Source organism: Nymphaea colorata, chromosome 14 (assembly GCF_008831285.2).
Source record: "Nymphaea colorata isolate Beijing-Zhang1983 chromosome 14, ASM883128v2, whole genome shotgun sequence".
In the NCBI taxonomy this organism is placed as follows: Eukaryota; Viridiplantae; Streptophyta; class Magnoliopsida; order Nymphaeales; family Nymphaeaceae; genus Nymphaea; species Nymphaea colorata.
The window spans coordinates 2,552,087-2,576,007 of NC_045151.1; the positions used below are offsets into that span (position 1 = coordinate 2,552,087).

At 36.9% G+C, this 23,921-nt stretch overlaps 1 protein-coding gene across 10 annotated transcripts; it reads right to left on the minus strand.

The window, feature by feature from the left end:
* Positions 1 to 10,680: 10,680 nt before the first annotated feature.
* On the minus strand, positions 10,681 to 22,739 carry LOC116267788 (uncharacterized). 10 transcript variants are annotated; one of them, XM_050075285.1, is made up of 7 exons: positions 22,617 to 22,739; positions 22,207 to 22,368; positions 21,695 to 22,043; positions 14,664 to 14,801; positions 14,175 to 14,277; positions 12,189 to 12,384; positions 10,681 to 10,966 (listed from the first exon to the last, which is right to left on the minus strand). In XM_050075285.1, the coding sequence occupies exons 4-7, from the start codon at positions 14,748 to 14,750 to the stop codon at positions 10,951 to 10,953; spliced, it is 402 nt and encodes a 133-aa protein (XP_049931242.1). In that variant the 5' UTR covers positions 14,751 to 14,801; positions 21,695 to 22,043; positions 22,207 to 22,368; positions 22,617 to 22,739; the 3' UTR covers positions 10,681 to 10,950. The 10 variants fall into 10 exon arrangements, with proteins under 10 accessions (XP_049931242.1, XP_049931245.1, XP_049931244.1 ...); XM_050075288.1 differs by having other exon boundaries at positions 22,207 to 22,276; positions 22,617 to 22,688; XM_050075287.1 differs by having other exon boundaries at positions 21,695 to 22,091; positions 22,207 to 22,276; positions 22,617 to 22,635.
* Between the last annotated feature and the right edge of the window lie 1,182 nt (positions 22,740 to 23,921).

Here is a 23,921-nt window from a genome sequence, read left to right on the forward strand (position 1 = left end):
CAACTTCGGCTTTAAATGATTTGAAAACGTCTAAGGATTGAGACTTCTCATGAATCAAATACAGGTAACCATAACAAGAATAATAATCTATGAACATGATAAAATATTGTTCTCCATTCCAACAAACCTTTGGGAATGGACCACAAACATCCGTATGAATCAGTTCTAAGACGTCTGAAGCTCTATCGGCACATGTTTTCTTAATGTTTGTTCATTGTCCCTTTTACATTCAATGCAAACATTAAAGTCTGCAAAATTAAGAGATTCAAGAATTTCATTCGACGTAAGCCTTTTTATCATCTTTTCAAGGATATGTCCTAAGTGTCTATGCCACAACATAACAAAATTCTCATTGATTAATTTTCTTTTAGTACTACTAGACGTAACATGCAAGATTTCATGATATGAAGCAACTGTATTAATCAAATAAAAGAAACAACTTAAATTTACTATCTCCAAATGAACAATAATAACCAAATTTGTCAAACGAGGAAATAAAAATCAAATTTCGTCTAAAAGACGGTACTACATAAGTTTCTGTCAAATTTAAATAACAACCAATCTTTAACAATAACTGAACATCTGCTATGACTTCAACTTTCGCCTTCTTGCCATCGCCCATATAGATGAATCTTTCAACATCATTTGACATTCGATAATTTAGGCAACTTTGCATAGAAACACTTATGTGAGTAGTAACACCTGAATCTACCAACCAAGTGTTTCTGTGTATTGAAGTTAAATTAACCTCAGAACAAACCAAAGTGAGAAGTGTACATTTCTTTTCATGCCATGTGTGATACTTGTTACAATCATTCTTCATATGACCTTCACCCTTGCAAAAGAAGAAGCCTGATTTGCCTTCTTTATGCTTCTTTTGTTTCTTAGTGGATGAATAGTCAACTGCAACTTCTTAACAGTCTTTCTTTTCTTACTTTTAAAATTTGAACCAACTCAGGAATAATACTTAAATTTACAAATATCATGGAAGCAGAACTCACTGTACAAAGAACAAAAAGACCAAAACATGCTCACAATCAATACATGTACATAGATGAAACAACAAATATAAATGAATTTAAATACAATGACCTAAATCCCATCACAAGGTACCAATGCAATATTAATAACCAATAATTGGATTGAAATATTAACAGCAAGTGGTATTCTTAGTCGACAATAAATATAGATAATTATCCCTGTCAAATAACGAGCCAATCTTTGGATTGACTCACTATTCACATGGAAACCTGAAAATTATCACATATTCATTGCCCTGTATGCTTAAACCTAACCAAGTATACTATCATCTAATGTTCGAAACAAACAAATTTCTATAACACAGGTCACTTTGGTGACATAAAGTATAAATCTACTCATTTTGAACAATAGATATGACAAAATATCAAATTCATAGTTTAAATATTCATTTATGGTGCACCCACAATTTTAATAACGTGCAAAACATGATACATATATTAAAATTCACATATAAAATTGTCTTACATTGAATCCAAAATCAAATGATTCAATGAAATAGACTCAAAAGAGTCCAAAATTTTATAAACTGGTACTATAATTGTGCTTAAGTGGGTCAAGAACCGCTGAATCAACCTTAAAATGGCCCGTATCGTTCTTAAACCGCAACTAAAACACCCACATGGACCAAAATAGGGCTGAACCGATTTAAAAATTGAACGAACTGGTCAAAATTAGTCTAATCAGTTCTGAAACCCATTAAACCAGTTTGAAAATGGTTAAAATCGGCTTCAAAACTGAATGAACCGGTCTGAAAAATTCTGAATCGGTCTGAAAATTAATTGAACCGGTCTGAAAAACAACTGAACCGGTTTGAAAATCAACTGAACCTGTTTGAAAACAACTGAACCGGCCTGAAAATCAATTGAACCAGTCTGTAAAGGGTCCGAATCAGTAAGAACCGTTTTAATTTTGAACTGAATCGGCTCCAAAAAGTACGAACCAGTTTTGAATAGAGTCGAATCGGTCTTAAACCGAATGAACCGGTTCGATTCTCTTCAGAATTGATTTAAAAAAAAGGAACTGTTTTACAAAATTTAAACCGTATGGATACGTGTCGGGTCAGACATGAACCGATCCAGATTCGAAAGAACTGTATTTTCAAATTTTAAACAGTATGGATACGGGTCAGGTCCGTCATGACCCGATCTGAATCCGAAAGAACCGTATGGATATGGGTGGGGTCTGACGTGACCCGACTCGGATCCGAAATTTTTACCGCAAAAATTTAAACCGGATGGATACGGGTCGGGTCCTACAGGACCCGACGTGGATCCAAAGTCCTTACCGCAAGCGGTCTCAAGCTGGCGGCAAATTTTAAATTCATATGGATCCGGGTCGGGTATGTCATGACCCGACCTGGGTCCGACCGCCTACCGCGCGAGCGGTTTCTTGCAGCGGTTACCTTGTGGATCCGGGTCGGGTCTGCCATGACCCGACCCGGGTCTGACTGCCTACCGCGCAAGGGTTTCCAAGCAGCAGCTCTACCGCTCACCTGCCGAATGGTGGAACTCCACCGGCAGACCACCCAACAACGTGGGTGGCCGCCGACAGGTCTCCCAAGGACGGCCGGCCGTCGCCCACCAAAACGACGGATTCCGGTTGTCCCCTTCCCATTTCTCCTTTCTGCTTCTTTTGTAACTGCAACGGAGGCGAGGAAGAACAGCTCCACCGGCAGCCCACCCAACAACGTGGGTGGGTGATGGCGGGTCGCCTCACATCGGCCGGCCATCGACCAAACGGCCGGCAGTCGGCCGCCGCCCCTCCTTCCTCTTCTTCTTTTGGGGCTGCAAGCCCGACAACTTCCAACGCTCACGCTGTTGGGCGATGAAGGTCGTCGCCCCCCTCACCTTTTTTTTTAAAAAAAAAAATCTTGTAGCTGAAGAAAAGGGAAGATCCGAAAGGGAAAAACACACAAAAAATCATTCAAAAAATCCAATGATTCAACAATGAACATAGGCTTTAATACCAATTGATGAAGAGAAATTTCCTCATGCATACACAAAAACAAATATGCCCTAAACATGATCATGTTGATGCTAAATCATTGAATCAAAACTTTAATTGTAGCGGAAGCGTACCTGAATCCATCTGAACAATCGGACGGTGAGATCGCAATAGGACTTTCCAGGGTTTGTGTGGAGCACATGCGGTTTCTCTCATATAGGGAAGAGACAACCCTAAAAAGCGATGTTTCAAGCAACCGTGCACGACCCCAGGGACCACTACCCTTTTATATTGTGAGCAATTACGGATTCAACCCATCAAAGAATCCATAATTGCGTACAGGTATCTATACATTATAAAATACCTCATACCATATTAAATGATGTGATATCTCAAAACGTAATTACTTAAATGGATATTTACATTAAGATAACCATAATATCTGAAATTCCTCATTAACATATGTCAGCCCATCAAATGATCCTTACACCATGTAGTGGAATAAAGTAGATGAAATAGGTGTTGTGGTTCTTGGTGGTTAGACTTTATAAGTTTCAATCATTTTCACTTTACTTAGAAGTTTTTTTGGTTTACAGAAACTTAATTAGCAAGTATAGCATGCAAAGAGCTCAAAGAAAAGGACTTAAATGTCCCTATGGCAGGAAAGTTTCTCGGGTAACACACTTTAGCAAATATTGTAACTTCAAGAGACAAACTTATTTCTTATATTCTATATTATTATGGTGTAAATTATGGCAGATCTGAAAAAAAAAGGGTTCCTTGTTATTGCTTTAAAGTTGTCTATGTTTAGTTGTTAATACTATTGTTTTCTAAATGGATAGATTATGGTATGAACATCTTGGGGCCTTGCGGAGGACATTGGCGAAACAACGTTTTTCTGTCCTATGATTCACATGTTTGAGGTATTGCTCATCTAAGTTTGGCATTATCTTTCACGAGGGATCAATACAATGTTCATAATGCTCCTACCTAGGGGCGGAGGGAGGGGAGGGCCCGCCTAGGCCATGGCCCTACTCTAATGAATTGAAAAAAAAAAATACATTGTAAAAAATAAAAATTTTTTGTTGCCCTATGTATTTTTTGGTTGTGAGTTCAATTTGGCCCCACCCAAATCAAACTCAAAAAAACCCAGCCTCCGTTTGGCCCGCCCCTAAAAAAAAAACCTGGCTCCACCCCTGCCTACCATTTTTAAAAGTAAATTGTCGCACTCAAGGCCACAATTTTGTTTTTTGTTGATTATATTTACAAGGCTTTTCCAAAATCCAGATTATGATGTTTGTTCTAGCTCCTTGATTTTCATATATGTTGCTAGTTTGAAAGCTTCAAATTGTTGTTAATATGAACATTTCAAACTGCTGGCTACTTATAGTTTAGTTGAGCAACTAGCAACCACTAAAAGCTTCTATTATTGAGGAACACAAAGTCTAGAAGATATTGCAAGAATATGATTTTGTTGATATGATTTTATTTACTTTGTTACTGTACTTAATGATTATCTTCTGAAGGATAGTACTATGTCAATCACTCCACGTTTCACATATTTATGCTGTTTACAACTGTTAACGTCTTTGCACAATTCACATATTTGTATTGTTTACATATATTAGTGCTAGAACTCTAAGTGAATGTGATGTAGATTCTATATTTTTTGCATGATTCAAGTTTTTTTGCAATTATTTTTCTATTTTTCAGAATAGCTAGTTCATGCAGTTTACAATTTTAGTTTGTAATTTAGCTAAAAGTCACGTTAGATGCTTTAAAAGAACACTAAGGAATCATAATTGGTGGCCAAACTGAGCTGACGACTAGGGGCGAAACCAAGATTTTCTTCAGGGGTGGGCCGACAGTCCAACCTCTAGATCTGGGTATGGCCAAATTGAATTCAAATCTAAAAAATACATAGTGTAATTAAAAAATATTATTTTTTCCAATATGCTTTTTTTTTTCCATTGGCCAGGGTGGGGCCATGGCCCTAGGCGGCCCCCCCTCCCTCCGCCCCTGCTGACCACCAAAAACAATTTTTAAAATGAGTGTGTTGAAATTGAAACTTTTGCCTTTTTGAAATTCTTTTTTTTATTGTAAAACATTGTTTTTATTTAGTACAAATTTGAATTCATGATTGAAATTGGTTAGGAATTAAACTTGATTTTTCAAGTCAAACTCAAGTTTACGTGGTTTGTTTTTAGGATTAAAATTATGTATTTGTTTGGAACATAGCCAGCTGTTGTTCATTGTGAAATGGTAGGTAAGTTTTGGTTCAATTATTTTTATTTATTTTTATTTCACATTTTAAGGTGTTATTAGGTTACTCATTGATTGGAAATACTTACCTCTTTGGCTGGCTGATTATTCAAATGCAATACATCATACTGCAATCATAAAGAAAGAACTTGTACAATTTAATAAAACTAGACAAATCGTAAAACTTAAATAGGCAACATATCTATAATCTCTAATAGGAATTAGAATTTACATAAGCATATATTGATGAAAATAGTATGACTTTGACTAATATATTGTACTTCATGCCATGTAGAGGATTTTACTTTTAGTTATCTGACTTTAACAAAAGTAATTTTGACATTTATCTCGTGAAGTGGGGAAAAATGAACTTCAACGGATATTATGATGTAGACCACGGTTTGTTGATATAAAAATTGCACACTTTCTTATAATAAAACCATTATTGTTTAAAATTATATATATTATAGATTAAATTTTCATGCATATTTACAATATTCATTATAAAAAAAAACATGGTTTACGAAGGAATTAGAACCTTTTACCATCATCTCCCCCAAAGCATTTGAATGCATATGATAAAAGACCACGGTAATCTGAAAACTTTTACCATTTTCTCCTCCAAAGCATTAGAAAAATAACATTTATTGATGTGCAGTTTCAACATCAATGAAGGAATCAATGTCATTCTCTGCACTAAGTTTTATGACTATATCAGGTTTTTACTGACATTTTCACTGTATTACTTTTTTTTCTCAAGTAAATAAAAACCACTTTTTGTTATGATTTAAGTTTGAAGCATACCAATAACAAAAAATGAAAAGGATTATAAGATATGAACCTATTACATTCATAACGTAGCTATGAATTCAAAAGGAAAGAACTTCAAATGGTCCTTGCTGATGAGGAAAGTTTTTCTAAGTAGAAGTCAAGACCCAAAATGCTGAAAAAAGAATATATGGATTCAAAATTCTTTTGTGTTCAAACTTTTCCATGCACGTATTGATGCTGAACGTAAGGATACATTTGTTGTTGGCTCAGTGGTAACTACGGAAAAAAGATACAATACAAACATCTACCAATGATTTAAATATGTTGACAAGATCTTTACTTAAGGATATGATGAAGGGACCTAAAGCTAACATGCTAGATAACAACATGTTTTAAGTTCTTTCATAAATGTGAAAATAAGTTGGACCATGATGGAGGCAGGTTTGGATCATTGAAAATGGTTAAGGCTGGGAGATCCGTGAAATCTTTCTCAAAAAGAGTAATTATTGCTAGGAAAACATATCATGGAATGGTAGTATCTAGGGGCAGAGCCAGAAAATTTTTCCATGGGGCACTAAGTACGCAGTTAACAACCAAGTCCACACAGGTTCATGAGGCAGCGATCGGGGTTTCGTGGGGCTGCTTCACCTAAATCCAACTATAAATTGAAGGAGTTAGAGTAGCTCCGGGGGCACACGCCCCACCTAGCTACATTCATGGTAGTATCCCACCTTCTTTCTCTTAAAGTTTATCATCCATGTCATGATATTAAGAATGAAAAAGGCTTCGGAGTATATTATTAGTCAAGAAAAACATGTTTTTTTGCCTAATACAAGTAGGCGTAGAAGGTTATTTACTTATAATAAGGTAAAATCTTATTTTTACTCATCGAACTTGACGAAGGTAAAATCTTATTTTTACTCATTGAACTTGACTTGTTTAATGCATATTGTGGAATGATTTGGAATTTTCTCATAGTGGTGACATTGGAGCTTGGTTTTCATCCCTGGTGGATTTACAAGGTTATGACATGTATGACCTCTATGCCTTGTGCCATATTAATCAATGGATGAGGAGAGTGATTAACTTTCGAGTGGGAAGAAGTTGAGCCTTTGTCATTGTACCTTTTCTAATTGTTATAAAGATGTTTGATTGTGGACTTAAAGGTGGTATTCAGTAGAATCAAAGTCAATTTATCACATATAAAATAAATGCTTTTAAAGTAGCATTCATTATATTAGTGAAGCTCAAGTTCATCATTTAACAAGACTCATATTAGGTCAATAAAGTATTTAAAATAATAGTTTGAATGTGGAGCATTCAGGAAAAGCACATGCTATATTTGCAGTGTGTCCAATTGCAATAAGTTAATTTGAGGCAGCCGACTGATTTCAATTCCTATCTCTCTCTCTCTTTCTATATATATATATATATATATATATATATTATATACATGAATATTTTTGACTGAAAATGTTGAAAAATGTCTCAGTTGATACTTTCAAATTCTAACAATTTTTCAAATCATAAATGCAATAAGACGGAAATTTAGGATTAGTATTCATTCTAAAACCACTTAACTTGACTGCAGGAATGTTGCAAAGTATGTAATAAATATTCTTCTATGTAATAAATACTCTTCCAAATCTTGCAATATATTGCTTCCAAATACACTGCCATTACTTTAAAATCTCACTCTTGAGTTGCATAAATATCACACTAAACTTAGATCCTTGAGTTCTGATCTAGAGCTTAATCAACAGTGGCCAACTATCCAAGGGGCACTATTTTAAAAGTTTTCATGCCTTAAGGGGCACCAATATATAACTATTAATACATAGTTGAGATAGCCTTCACAGAAATAAAGAAAATTTGGTGGTCTGGTGTGGGCAACTGCCCGCCGCAGCTTCCATGTAGCACCGCTACTGTTAATCAAGCTCAAATGGGGACTGAATGTGCATGCTAGTAAAGGAGGGTAGATCACAAAGATTGGTGAAATTGATAAGCCAATTTTGCATCAAATTAAGAACCATGAACCTAAGATCTCTACTATCCCTCAACTTCATAGATCAAAAGTAAGAGGTGCAGAAGGTTTGGCTTGAAATCCATAAACTTTAAGATGCAAAAGTTACAGACTCGTTATATAATTCAAGCATTTGTTATACACATGAATTCATATAATTAAAAATCAAGGGATTTGAACTCTTGGCACCACTAACCAAAAAATTAAGATTACCTTAGATCTTAAATCCGAGGCAATAAATGCCCCCCTTAAGGAGGTCTTTGGAAACTAAGTCACATGGGTACTTCAACAAGGCCTCCATGCCCTTGTCCCTTACTCAACGTGGACACACTTGGGTACCTTTTAAATCAGAACTAATCCAAACTAACTTAATTTTACTTTATAAGAATTTTCTTACTCAATTTTCACTCTGTTTTAGAGTTATTTTTCAGTAGCATATAATGTTTTTATTTATATCACTTGTTTATTCAAATGTTGCTTTCGTTTTGATTTTTTGTGATATTTTGCACATACCGGTATACATGTCTTGTCGTACCCTATACCCACATTTTTGTAAAGTTGTCTTGCTTGTACCTATATCTCTATACCTGTATCCCAACCATACTCGTACCCATGTAACTTAGTTGTACAATGATTAGATACTGATTGAGATTTTAGTTTTTTGTTATGAACCTTGGCAATGGAAAGGAAGGGGAAAGGTACCCAAATTGGTGCTGTAATGGAGCAACGAAGAGTGGGTCTACCAATAGTTGTGGTGGGGAAGGGGAAGAGATAGACAAGGTTAGATCTAGTAATTGAAGAGAGTTGTCTACTTAGAAGTAAACTATTTGGATTCAGGTCGAATCTGACCTTTACTAAATTTGATTTAATGGGATTCTGTGTTAACCAAATTCTAGTTCGGACATGAATTCAGTGAAATTGCACACTGGATCCAATTAGCAATTGGATCTAGATTTCTTTACCGCAGCCAGCTAAATGGATTCAACAAGAGTCACTTGTTAAACATGAGGATAGCAGCTGGGTTCGAGAAGACAATGTACAGGAATTTCATATTTTAGTGTAAAGACAAGCGAGTTTGTCCCGTAAATTTTGTAAAACTCCATTTTCTAATGAGGCGTCCGAAGTTCTCTATGTTGGGCATGAGTTGATGGCCAGCAAAGCACACGATTGACTAGGACCTTGTATTTTTATGAAGGTTCAAGAGAGTGAAGTGCTGTGAATTTTTGTATTATTACTGTGATTGGAATTTTTGTATTATTTTTCATGTGCAAGAAAAAGTAACCTTTCTATAGTTTTCATGTGATTGGAAATTTTGTATTACTTTTCATGTGCAAGAAAAAATAACCTTTCTATGGTTTTGAGGACTTGGAACAACTTAAAGGGTGTTTGACAATGACTTGGGACAACTTAAAGGGTGTTTGACAATAGGAACACCGAAATAATGTTCTATAATCAGCTTCAAAGATCATAAGTGTCCCATCAACCAGCCTCAATTATGAGCTACAATGCTGCTCTGAGGCAGCTGGTTGGTGAGGGACAAGCAAACAACATGTCCTTAGTTTGATCTTAGTGCATGCTACTCATCTGAATTGCCAATGAATTGCTAACGGTGGCATGCATGACACTCAAGTTAAAAGCATTTTTCGTAAGTCCACCCAGGCCTTGCATCTTGGGGGCGAGGGCGAGGAGTTTGACATTTCTACTACCAAACAGTCCCTTCAAGTTTCCTTTAGCAGCTTTTTACGACTGTTTTCCTTTTATTAGGCGTCAGCTAATAAAAATCACATGGTTAGAAGCCATTGTGATTGAAACATGGGGTAATCAGAATTTAATTTTTACGGATTTGGAGCTTACCTCGAAGGAAATTCGTGTAAGTATCCCAACTTAGAATGGTTCGGAATCAATCAACTAAGTCATTGCAAAAGAGAAACCACAGAATCAGAATTCTTATTAAAACGACCAAATGCTTAGGCAGAAAATACATTCGAGCGATGCTGCCTAAATCATTTTTCCTTGTCTCCTTTTTGCATTTAAAGGGAAATTTCTCTCTCTCTCTCTCTCACACACACACACACACATATTACGTTGGCTTATTCAAGAATGTCCAGCAACGAGCATAGTCGCAGCGCCTCAACCTGAACTGGTAGATGGGTCTTTGATTGCTTGTTAACCAACATATACGTCTATCAAATTAATTTTGTGTCCCAACGTTACTTTGACGAGGAAAAACCAAAAAGCACTCGCAGCTTTCAAGGGCGTGTCATGTCACACGCAAAGCCCTCATGATTTGCTTTTGTGCTTTGCTTTGCTTGCTTGCATGCTTGTCACATGACAAAGTCAAGCGAAGTAAGTGATTTTTAGACAAAGCACAACTACACTTAGCTCTATACATTGGCAGAGCTAACCCCTGTCTAGTGTATGGTAGAGCTAAGGGGAAGCCCAATCCAATATGTGCCCTATACAAGTAGAATATGTTTAACAACTTAAGTCTGGTATGCATTTGATGTTATTACTGCTAGGACCTAAAACGGGCTAACCAAAATATGCATATGGACCAATGGATTTACCTGTGTGTTTGAGTGGAACATAAAGACACAAGCAAACTGACAGGACAAAAAGGCACAGCAGAACACACAGTAGAACGCAAACTGCATCATATATCACATTTTAACAAACCCATAAACTAGTAGAAGCATGCCCATAAATTAGTTTAACGTATCACTCATCACACCATTGCTGATGACATGACAGCATCAAGTATCATGCTTGCGTTTCAAGCTGCAATTGCCCAATTAAGCTCCTTAGCAAATGCAGCATATAAATGGTTTAGCAACCAAGGAAACTCAACAATCTGGTTAAGGCAAGCTATATTGTTGCTTCACCACTTCCACTGCCGAGCCTTCAACCATCTACTCTTGATCGAACCTGTTTGTAATAAATCATCCATCGTTAGTTGGTCTCAATCTTAGGCTTCTTTCCCACTGGGGAATCACCTTTTGATGAACTATAAAAAGGATAGCTGTTAGGGAAATGTTACAACGGTTGGTAGACTCATGCCTACCTTTGCCATAAAAGGTGAAATGGACTCGATCGAGGACTCTTAGGGGTCATTTGGCAAATAGAACACTTTATGATTATTCCATGAATCTACCCCAAATTTTGAGGTAGATTCATGGAACACCCACAGAGTGCTCCAACTGCCAAGCGAACCTTTAGGAATTGGGACTAAAATTGGAACTGGAAAAGAACCTAAAGTGAACCAGCACAAACTATTGCACTCCCAACCCCACCATGATCAGCCTTAAATGATAATAAGAGCCAAGAGCCACCCTTGGTTCGATGGAAGCATTCATAAGCTGCCAGTTAGCAATTGAGCATTTGAACCATGCGAAGCATTAACTTCTTCCAAAGTTAGAAAGTTACCAGTTAAACGACAACCAGCAAATCATCATTCACAACGCACAGCTATGGCTTTTTTTTATTAAAATATAACTGAACTTTTTGAGAGGTAAATGTCAGACCAACCTTTCTAGATTTCATTGTTATAAATTTTGTTTTTCTTGGGTAATTTTCAGCAAAAATTTTTCCTCAAGAAAACCTTGGGAGAATCTCCGCAATCTTTTCAGAAAAGAAAGAATCCTAAAAATTAGGTAAAAACAAATAAATAAGAAGAATCTCCGCAATCCTTTCAGAAAATAAAGAATCCTAAAAATTAGGTAAAAACAAATAAATAAGAAACCTAGTTCAATGTGAACATCATCATGCAGCGGCTAATTCCCGCATTGGTTATATCTTATGTGAGGATTAAGAGAACATAAAAAAAAAAAAGGTCACATGGTAACTGATAAGAGTGATGTTTTAGTAATGATAGAAATGAAGCCAAATAATTTAACTTAAATAAAACAACAAATAATGCAATAGAAACACAAAAAATGCATTTAATTCTTTTTTGGCCTTTTTTTAGAAAAGCGGGTCCTTTTTTGTGTTTTTTATTTTAATCTTTTTTAATGATGGAATTCTTTTCAAAAAGACACAAAATTATTTGCCGTGTTTCATTCCCACTAAGTAGGGTGCCTAGGCCAAATGATAGCCATCCATTTCAACCCTGAAAGGAGAAGAGAAAACATGAGCAAGTTAATCATTGTACCTGTTGAGTTTTTTGTCCTGTCGTAGAGAAGAGTATTCCCAGTCCTTGACCTCCTTCTCAACAAGTGAGTTGACATCCTCATGACATTCTGCTCCAGATACATCCAACTCATCTGGACGGATTGCACTTGCTGTTGATTTTGATATAGCAGGTACATTTCTCAAGCACTCTTTGAAGCATTCCCGCATCACCAGATCTAAGAAACGAGAGGATCAGTGATTCAATGATGTCTAAGCACAATCAACATAATCATGTTAAAAAATTTATGACATGAGAAAGAGGTTCCTTAAAGCAGTAACCATAACTATGGATATGTTGATTATTGAAATCCTACTACCAAGACAGCAGTGCATTAAGTTTATTTTCCCTATACACATGTTAGAATAAGAGAAAAGGAGATGAAGTTTAATTTTGATTATAAGGTTTTTTCCCTTTGGATTTGCCATGAACCCTCTCTACAGCAAGGAACAGAATTCAAATGTCAAATATGATGCCAAACACTAACAACAATAACTTAGTGAATGAACTTCATACCAGCCAAATGAAAACTTTAGTAAACAAGGATCTTCAATTGCAAAAATGGATTCTACATGGCAAGTGGAAAAGCAGAGAACTACAAAGACAAAAATTCTCATGTTTTTCATTTTCTGATAGAAAATTGAAGAAGCCTTATCAAAAACATTGGAAATTAATGGAGAAAATGAATTTTTACCCTTTGTTAATCTGAAATCTAAGAAGGCCCGCTATGTATCCTGGCATTAGAGCTGAAATGGCAAAATGCTTTTTTTGAAGTATGGGAAAAGGGCATGTCAATGGTATGAGAACTGCCAAGTTTCACTCATTTAGTTACCACAGTGGAGAGGTAGTTTCTGGAAAACATGATTGATCTCTTGCCCAACATCTGCAGGTGATGAGGACTGAAGGGTAAAACTTGAAGTAACAGTTGCATACTGGCTGGATCTAACTGGTTAGAACTGGTGTAAGCAAGTTTTCAAATAGGAGACTTTGCATTCAGCCGTCTCCATGTGCAGATGAGATATGGACATGAAATTTGAGATTCATGTGAGATTAATGGAAGAAGGGAAGATCACAGGTAAAAGTGGAAACGGTCACAGGTAAAAGTGGAACAGAGATCATTTATAATTGCTGACCAAATTGAAACCAGATTTGAGAGGTCGAAGCTTGAAAGAGGTAAAAAAAATGAACACAGCCTTAGCATTTGCAGTCTTATTCCTTAAACTATTTCTACAGTTATTGCATGTTCATGGATGAAATTTTTCTTTCCTTTCATGCTCTGTGCAGTTTGATAGTTAACTCATATGTCATTTACCCAATAACATGCCATGGTGAACACCTGGCTGACCTTTTCTTACATAGGTCGAACATGTTGCAGGAGAAAAAAATTTGCCTCCTGAAGTTGCTGCCATTGTATTTGCAAAGATACATTCTGTTTATTTCAAGATGCTGAAAATCATTGTGCAGTATCATAACACCCTTACATTTTCTGAAAACCTGGCTAGGTTCTAGGCTTCTAGCTTAATTAAAGTAGTCTGGTTATTGAACCCATCCATAAACACAATTATATTCACAGGTTTGAAGTCCAACCTGGATGTTCTCTAAGAAACTTGTATAAAAATGCCTTAAATATAATAAAAAAAGGAAAATAAATTCTCATTATTTATAGGAAAACCCAAAAGTTTTAGACATCATACTCTTTTTCAGGAGATTTGACACTATCCAGACACTATTTTTCTTCAAGACATTTTTTGAGAAAGATATGTGACAACGATTCCTAATCAAAATCTAGGAGTGAATTCCCTTTCTTGAATCCAAATTGTAATATATGTGCACATTCTCTATGTCTCTTGATGACCAAAATTAGTGTGACCAAAGACCAGAAATGTTAAAACAGGTTTGTAATTAGATTAAAATTAGGACAGTATCATACTTTCTCACATCATGTGAACAATAACTAAAGAGAAGCACCTATGGCACGTAGCATCTTCAGATCAGACTTGATGCCCGATTCCTCACAACCAACAGCCTTTGCACGGTGAATAACTGTCGCTTTTATGCTAATCAACACATCCTGCAATCAAGTCCACATCATTCTCACGAACTCTTAAAATTTGGCATTTAGGTTTACCATTATGCTGCTACTGCTGTGAAACTATTAAAACAGCAAAAAAAAAACCAACCAAAGGAAAAGAATCCTTTTAAAGTTCTTGAGTTCTTGGCTTTCAGATGCAGACAGTTATCCAGGAACCTGGAATAAGCTAGCATCTTGAGGCAAATAGTATGTCATTTTGGCTATGTGGCTGGATCCCATTCTCCAAAACAGAGACAGAGAAAAGAGAAACACAAAAAAAAAAAAAAAATCAAATGCTCATGTTTCCTGTTTTCTTTCTTGCTCAAGCAATTTTAATGATACAGGAAGACAAATTATGAAGAAATTTAGGAAAGTTACAAGATTACCAGTTCTAAATCAGAGCGTGAAGATAGCCAAGCTACATCTTCAGGTCGGCAATGGCCTAAAGCAGACGCCTCCTTTAGCCACTTCATTGAGAATCAAAGTAAGTGAATGTGCAGCTGTTCACTCAGTTCGTGCCCTCTCTGAAACCATTTAACCAGCTAAGTAATTGAGAAAAATCAAATTGCGCTGTTTTATTGACATAAAGAATTGTCACTCAGAAACTTGTTTTTCCAATAACTTAGTTTTACATTTGGGCTTTGGGACACTGAAACCAGGGTTTTTGCTGCTTTCGTGACAAGAATTAACTGTAATCACTGATATTGTTCTTCAGAATACCTAGGCCAGGCTCTTCATGGAAGGCAATAAAAAAAAAAAATCTCATCTTGAGCAAACCTGAGGAAGATCTCATAATTTCTATAAATTAAGAAGATATAGAAAAAGATAGAGGGTAAGTGAATCAATGGTCTTTGCAGCATTTTTCCCAAAAAATACAAAAAAGAAATTTATCAAAACATTTCAAAAATGCAAGAGAAACGAAAAACAGAAAAAACACTAACAGTAAAAAGCTGTTTTTTTGCTCAAAAACTTGCAAAATAATGTGATGTTTAACATGATAATATTAAAATATTTACCAATACACACACACACACACAGATTTCATGGTTATCCATTGAATAAAAGGAATTACAATCATACATGTAACATCCAGCTTCTTGGCATCAGAAACGGTTTATTAGTTACAGTTTTAGCCCTTAAAGTTCCTGAACCCTACTGTGTTTCTGAGTGAGTATTGCTAAGACGTTACACAAGAAACTAATAATACATATAAAATAGCCCAAGAACCAGTGAGACCAGGGTATTATGGTCATCGGTCAATGGTAAACTTGTAATTTCCAGCCATGACTAGGGGTAGCTTAGAAATTGACGGTAGCTTAGAAATTGACTAATTGAGATTAAATTATGTTAATTGTGATTAAGTGTAGCTAATGACAGTTTAAAAACTTAAACATCCAATGTGGATTAGAGCTCATAAGCTAAGATTAGATACTAAGCTAAACCGAAACCGAAACTAATCATTTAAATCCAATTAATTGAACAAACCTCCACAAAATATATTATCATTTTTCTAAACCCCCTCAAGATAAAATAAGATATAATATAGTATACTAAGTGATAAAAAAAATGATAAGTTTTGGCTATAAATAGGGGTTGCCACCCCTTTTAGGATCCAACGTGAGGGAGAAGAGGAAGAGAGAGAAAAAAAAGAGAGGAGAGGAGAGGCGGAAGAGAGAAAAGAAGAGAAAGAGGGAGAAGAGGAGAAAAAGAGAAGAGGAAAAAGAGAGAGAAGAGGGAGAAGAGGAAAAAGAGGGAGAAAGAAGAGAGAGAGAGAGAGAGAGGAGAGAGAAAGAAAGGGTAGAGAGAGAAAATAGAGGAGAAAAAAAGTGTCTTTCAGTGACAAAACTTTGTTGAATCCTTCCTCTTGCGTGTTGTAATCACCTGGAGCAAAGACTTTGCTAAAATATCAGGTAAAATGAAAGTTATTACAATTTTTTCGATTACATGTAAAATTTTAGATTGATTACCGTAGAAATTTTAATTGCTTCTCTTAGGCTAAACTTGGCAGCTATGCTCTACGATTCCGATGGATTGGGAATTTGGGATCTAAAAAAAATCGGACTGGTAGACGAGATGCAATGGAATTTTTGTTAGAAACCTTGAACCCCTCCGTTTTGCATGTAGTGCATACGAGAAAAAACCAACTGTGCTACAAGCAAATAGGGGGTACAGGTTTTGCGTGTGGCACATACGTCGAAATCTGTGTCAAACTGTGCACCAGTTTGTTGGGTCGTGAAACTTGACAGCGGGCTAGGCTAGGCCGTGGAATCCAACTAGCCTTAATCGGCCATGATTACTAGTAGATCTTGGTCTACTATGAGCCAATTTTGGTTAGATAACCTTGGCTGTACCCAGAGTCGAGATAAAGTCGGGCAAACAATTGATTACACAGAGTTTTAATTAAGATTTAATATTAATAATACATAATTAGATTAATCATGTAGTTTATAGAGTGCTTAAGCTAGCAAAGTTGAAATTTAGCAGGCTTGAACTAAGTTGCAAGTTTAAGCAAATGACTTAAGTTAATTAAGTTTAGTTTGATTCTTTGAATACATCTTCATGCATACATGCATGTTATTTAGTTGTATCTGTTTTTGAAAGTACGTGCCACACTCAAATAGGGAACTCGAGCTGTGTTGGTGATACAAGCTCGATATTGAGTTCCAAGAGTGAGTTGTTTAATGATAAACTTTGTGCTTTAGCTCTAAGATGAGCACATTTGATAATGCAAGCAGGGTAATGATGATAGATGTGGAAGTATGCTCATGCATTGAATTGATTGAACATGATGACTGTTTATTTACTTTATGCAAATGTTTGCCCATGACTTGAGTTATCATTATGATGTGGGCAACAACTTGAGGCCAATTTTATATTTCTGGGTTGATGGTATAAGGGGAAAGTCCAAGAGCGGCACAGTATACCGGAAATGAAAAGTCCGAGATCAGCACATCTTGTGACTATAAAAATCGAACCCAGCTATAAAACATAAAAGAGGCCAGGTTGGGTGGCGCAGGAGTCTGGGTACCCGTGAGTGGAACTTTCCCTGAATGCAGGGATTGATAAAATGCTCCTTCATCTGAAGCAGCAAGAGTGGGATGCAGGTACTACATTAATGCAGCTGAGCTCAACGAATGTGGAGTCATGGAAGTGGTTACCCCAAATTATGCCAAAATTCCCGGTGACTTAGTGTTTGGAACCGTAATTTGCACAACAGTCCGCCCTAAATATGCTGACAAAATGAGTGGCATCATATGATCTCACTCAGGGAGGTGCATGTGTATGCATCATTGAAAATCATGCTATTGTAAATTGTTTGTCTATCTATTTATTTATTTGTTTAATTCCTTTTACTACCCTTACTGATGTGATCAATTAACTGTGTGACTCAGATTGAGTCTGCTTCACTGAAATGCTGAAGAAATCGGCAAACCAAACTTAGAGACCCCTTGGAACTCCGATTTGGGTATTATCACTAGTGCTGTAGTGAGCTTGCTTCCAGCAATGATACCCACTCATTATTATTTTAACAATTGATTCAATACATAAACTCTACAGTCTACACTCAAATTATATATCAGAGATTTTGTTATGATTTTCATTGTACTCAGTGGCTGTGCTGACGTTATGACTATCTGACATCTGCCTTCATTAGGTTCTCACTATGTAATGGATGATGCTTGTTGATCGGGTGGCTGAAAGGATGGGAGATTGCTAGGAAGTAATGCGACAATGTCATATACATTTCCCTTACGAACTTTTGTTTATACATACTTGTATAGCTTTATGGTGTTTGAGACTAAGACTTGAGAGTCGTGGCTCTCCAACATATATATAAAATAATGTTTTTATTAATAGGTGTTTTTTATTAGCAACATTAGTTGCTAGGACACATCGTGTCATGCGCTAATCATGCATGCAAGTTATCTATATGCAATAGACAAATCGGGCCTACGCCAACTACGTAGGTGTGTAATTATTCTGCTTCCGCTACACAAACAAAACAAAAATACTTTGTATCTATTTCCCTTTCATGTTTAGTTGTGTATGACATTGGAGCGTTATAATACATCATGGTGCCAAAATAAAATAGCAATGGCTGTTCACTGACTAATAAACGTTAATAGGATTAATCTAAAATAAAATATTAAAGAACATTGATTTTATAGTCAAATGAAAACTAAATGACTAATAAATGTGAAACTCAATTAATTAAAAAAGGTAAGCAAGAAAAAACTATGTTACTGATTTTCTTTTTTGTTAAACATAAAAGACAAAAGAGAAAAATGATACATAGAGAAAACATAATATTTAAACTATTTATGAGAATGACTAATGGAACACATGAGTTTATGACTCATCTGGAAACAGCTGACTCGAGTCCAATCCAATGTGCAACCGCATGTGGATGGATTGGGGAATGTGTGGTTGAATGCTATGTCACATACGTGCGGGGTGCGGGTGCCGAGGATATTTATTATTATTTATTTATTTATTTATTATTATAATATATATAATATATATGACAACAAATTGTCTATAAAGTTATAAACCATAAAACTATCAAATAACAAAATCAAAATTGCAATTTGCAAATCATGATATCATTATCAATAATCAATTCAACAAGAAATATACTCTAATTTTGAGTTCATAGTTCATACTGCATCCAAATTTCACCGCATGTTAAATTATGTGATACTCTGCTCAATAAATCAAACGGTTTGGTAGAAACTGGACCTGAATAATGAACCATAAGAACGAAACAACTAGAAAAACAATATGAAACAAATTCGTAAGATATATGTTAAGGCAACCATCTCAACTCGGAGTCTCGGACCATAACTTTAAGTAGTACATTTATTTATTCCACAGCAGACAAGAAGTATACAGACTTCTCGGCACCACATAGGCATACCCTTAACCAAACTAAACACGAGTTCATGAGTCCAGTAAAGAAACATGTAATGAAATGAACATGAACAAGACATTGAGACCCACTTGATGATCTCCTTCTTTATTGATTAAGCCATATCAACATCATGATATGGCAATACTTAAGAGGGCGTCTCACCAGTCACAGGAAAATCAGAAGAAGATATAGACACTCCTGAATAAGTGAAGATATAGACACTCACGAACGAAGCGAGTGAAAGAGAGGACGGAGATGATACCGTTGGTGGAGGTAGAAGACTGAGAAGAAGAGAGAGAGAGAGAGAGAGAGAGAGAGAGAGAGTTTACCTTCCTAAATAAATGCAGTTTCATTCATGAGTGAAGAAGTGGAAAGATGTGAAAGAAGAATAGAGCAGGCGAGCAGTCCGATCGTTCTTCGGAGGATAACCACCGGAGAGAGAGCAGCGGACCCCGGAGAGAGAGGATGCTGCCGGTGGAGGTAGAAGATGGAGATATGCCGCCGGGTGGAGGTAGAAGATGTAGAGTAGCGGGAAGGGGAAGGCACGATCGATCCTGCCGTAAATCAATTTTTATATAAATAAAAATTTAAAAAAAAAACCCTCAAAAGGACCAAAATGTCCACCGACTCGCGTCGGGTGCGGCTGACCACACACGACTCACTTTGACTGTCTATGGGTGCAAATCCTGGTTGCATCCGCACCCGCATCCTTGTTAAAAAAACGATGGGTGACTTTGGTTGAATGCACAGAACAACAACTTGTCAATGAATTTGGGAAATGGAAGACTGGAACTGTGTTTGGCTGTGGTCCTATTCAGAAGACAAGCCTTGCTCGACAGAGCCAAGCCAGGGAGCCAGCCAACTGATATTTTCTTTCCTTCGACGAAGCAATAGTTGATAGTTTAGTCACAGGACATGAAATTCACAATCTGGAGAAAAGATTGCCTTAGAATAACAGTCTGAGTACGGATGACAGACCAATCCTATTATCAACTTAGTTGTTAAAGGATTAGTTGGCCCAACTAGTTGCTTGGCGGGGTTGGTGCCAGTCAACCAACCGGTCCCTGCTTCCAAGTCAGCTCGCCTCACTTGAGGGACTATGATCTTTGTTTGCATGTGTATATATATATATATTTCTCTCTAAAACATGGAGATCTAAGTCTGTATATATTTTAAGTCTATATGTCTCTTATTAATTCTATTATAGTCATTCAACTTAGACAGGCTCAGACCAACTAGCACCACCTAATCCTTTTAAGGCCTTGACGGCCTAAGAATCCAAGAATGAACCCCTGATTTTGGCAACTAAGATCATCATCACGAAGTGAGAAAGAGATAACACGAGGATGAAGAGTGAAGACGAACTCTTTGAATCATCAACGGGTCTTTGCAAAGGTGACTCTCCCAGCATAAGCATCTTTATTGTTAATAGTTGAGGAAGTCCTCAGTGAGGATTAGACAAATTTATGCTCAAGGCAGGACAAAGTTCTATAATCTTCTCAGGAGGTGTTTGTCGAACTATCATCATTTACTCACAGAGACAACACCATCATATAATTTACAGATGGGTTAAAACAATCCTTAAGCCAAACGGAAAGCTTCCTATCATACTATGAATAGCGCTTCAGGAGCAGCAGTCGCACCCAAACAAACATCTGGTGCGAGTGCAACGACCTCAAAAGTTCTTGCATGCGATTCACAGAAATGACCTTTTCTTTTTCACAAATTATTAACAAAAACACAATCATGTGAGCATTTCAGTATCCTTCTTCGTCATAACGCGACGCCTCAAGGGCATAAGCTAATTAAGACATGATCACTGATCAGAAAAAAACCTTCTGCAACATAATTTGACGGATGTAAGCGGCCCATTGGTTTTCCAATTTAACGTAGAAGAGAACCTGAACCATAACTGAAGAGGTATGCATAGATCGTTTTCTAAGGGGTATCAGACGATAGCTTGCAGCGATGTCTGAACTTAGATCAATAAGCATAGGCTCAGGAGCAAGGAGCAACAGATGTTTGGGAGAACCTTGCTCTGTGCAAAGAACACTTCAGCGGTGTAAAACATTAAGAACGTCTGTGGGAAGCTATGGCGACCCGAATATTTGTACATAGATTCGGTAAAGTAAAATCTAGATAGCTAACCAAGTTTTGATGTGATTGGTCAAGCAAGAATGTTAAGACAACCCAGTAAAACCTATTCTATGGCCTTCTACAGAACTAGCCAATTCAACAACCACTCAAAGAAAACAGCTGTCTACAAATTAGTAAAGGAACTCACACGTACCATGCGATAGTTTATAGCCTATTATTACATGTTCCAATAAATTAAGAGAAAGGATTGGACATACCACCATCGAGAAGCAACACCCATCAACATTCAGTCGCTCATAAAAAAGATGAGAAAAAAAAAAACTTGCGGCCTATGTAGAGATGGGAACAGGGAACAGCGACAAAGAGAGAGAGAGAGAGAGAGAGAGAGAGAAAGGAACAGGAGCTGACCTGAATTACCGGAGATTCACCTTGCCGGACAGCGACGCAACAGATTCAGAAACGCGCACGCTGGAGAAGCCCGTCGTCGCAGCAGCAAATGGCCACCGGAAAAGTAAATGAGCGGAGACGCACCGCGCCGAAGGAGAACCGCAGGCCGGAGAACCCTGTTGGCGGAGAACCGCACGCCGTGTTCAGCAGGTGCTATCAAAACTCAAAACTCAAAAGACAGCCGCGTCGGGCAAGCGGCAGCTGCATGCATCGAGGGAACCGGTTTCGCGGTAGGGTAAAATTGTCGGGCCTTCCCCTGCTCTGTGACAATCTTTCCCCGAGATAGGGTGAACTCCTTCAATGCTCACTCCTTTCAGGGGTCGTTACAATTAAAGAAAAAAAAAAAGGAAATTGATAGCTAAACAAGGAAACGTGAAAAAAACAATTAAAACAACCAATTATTACAAATGTTATCAATTTGATCTGAATTTCAATAATCACACGAAATTTTTTTGGATGTTAAGAAAGAAGACCTGTTCAAAATTGGCAACACGTATGAAGCGGTGGCAACTGGCAGCCGATGAACCTTCTCATTCGTTAGAACTGAAGTGTTTCATGTCGAACCCCTCATAAGCATTTTAACAAACACTTAATCCACAACAACAGGAGCCGATGAACCTTCTCATTCGTTAGAACTGAAGTGTTTCATGTCGAACCCCTCATAAGCATTTTAACAAACACTTAATCCACAAGTTGTACATGGATCTATAACATGGAAAACTTAACAAAATGTAAGCAGGAAAAGCAGGTACAGAGACAACCGAAAGTCGTTTCTCTTACAAGCCATTAGGAACACCAATACCAGCAAAACATTATGACAAGAAGGAGCAAATAGGGGCAAACAACCTTAGAGAATGGGGAACGAGAGAGGGAGGGGAATTACTTCAGGCCCTACAATGTCGTAGGCAGGGATGCACAATAAGTCGAGCCAAGTCTGGCTCTAATCGAACTTGCTCGTAAATACTTAACTTGAGTTCAACTCGTTTATACTTAGCTCGGCTCGACTTGACTATATAAATGTGTTATGAATGAGGAATTTTTTGTTGCTAAGTTCTTTTTTAGGAAATATTTGGATGCAGATTTTTTCATTGGATTTTATATTAAATGGTCACTCATACTTGAATTAATTAAAAGAAACCGGTTAAACATGCTAAAAGAAATGAGATAGATGAAGTTACCAATCGATTTAAATGAGCTAAGCGAGTCGAGCCCTAGTTGGATGTTGTATAGTCTAGTCAAGCTCGAGCCTCTTCAATGCGGCTCGAACGAGCTTGAGCTTGTTCTATGGGGCTCGAACGAGGTTGAGTTCCGTGGGGCTCGATCGAGTTTGAGTTTGAGTTCGAGCCAAGTTTGAGCTCAAGCTTTTTTGGGATGCGAACTATTTAGCGCTTTGGTGAGAGCCCAAACACATCTACTTGTTGTTCAACAATTTGTGTTCTCGTATAGCTGCACTAGATTATCCTCATGAAAATATAGAATAGTATGGAATGTATATAGCTGACTAAATAGCACTCGAATCTTTATTATTCTTGCCCAAATCAATTTTTCTTAAACTGTCAAGATTTTTTTCAAGAAACAATTACTTTTATGTGAAAATGCAACTTCGTTTGCATTTCTATAAACATGTTGAAAGTCATGGGTAAGAAAACGTTATCAATAAGTTCATGTCATGCTGACGGGCTGACAGGTTCGTGAAAGTCCGGTCCTCAGTTTAATAACTGTGGGTGTTATTTTTCTAAAATGCAAATGGTGGATGTGATGCACTCTTGTTAATTGGTGTTCCGCTTCTTAACAAGTTACCAAAGCAACCCTGGATCCTGAGAGAAGAAGGAAACAGAAGGAAGGAGGCATGAGCCTATTCTAAGTACCTCTGATATGTAATAAACTATAAGTGACCATTCAAGACATCTTCAACTTTGAAGACTTTGTGTGTGAATTACAACTGACTTAAAATTATAAAAATATTCGCTGGTAAACAAGAAAATAGAAACTTTTTACAAACTTGAGAACACTTGTTGAATCCTGTGCACACAACTTATTTAAAACTTATTTTCTTGCCTACATCATTTCATTTGAAACATTAAAAAAAGTGGAGCTAGCATGAACATTACTCTTTACTTACAACTTATATTTACACAAATATAAATCAGCCGTCTGCCGGGGGATTCCAACTAGTTAGCTTGCTGAA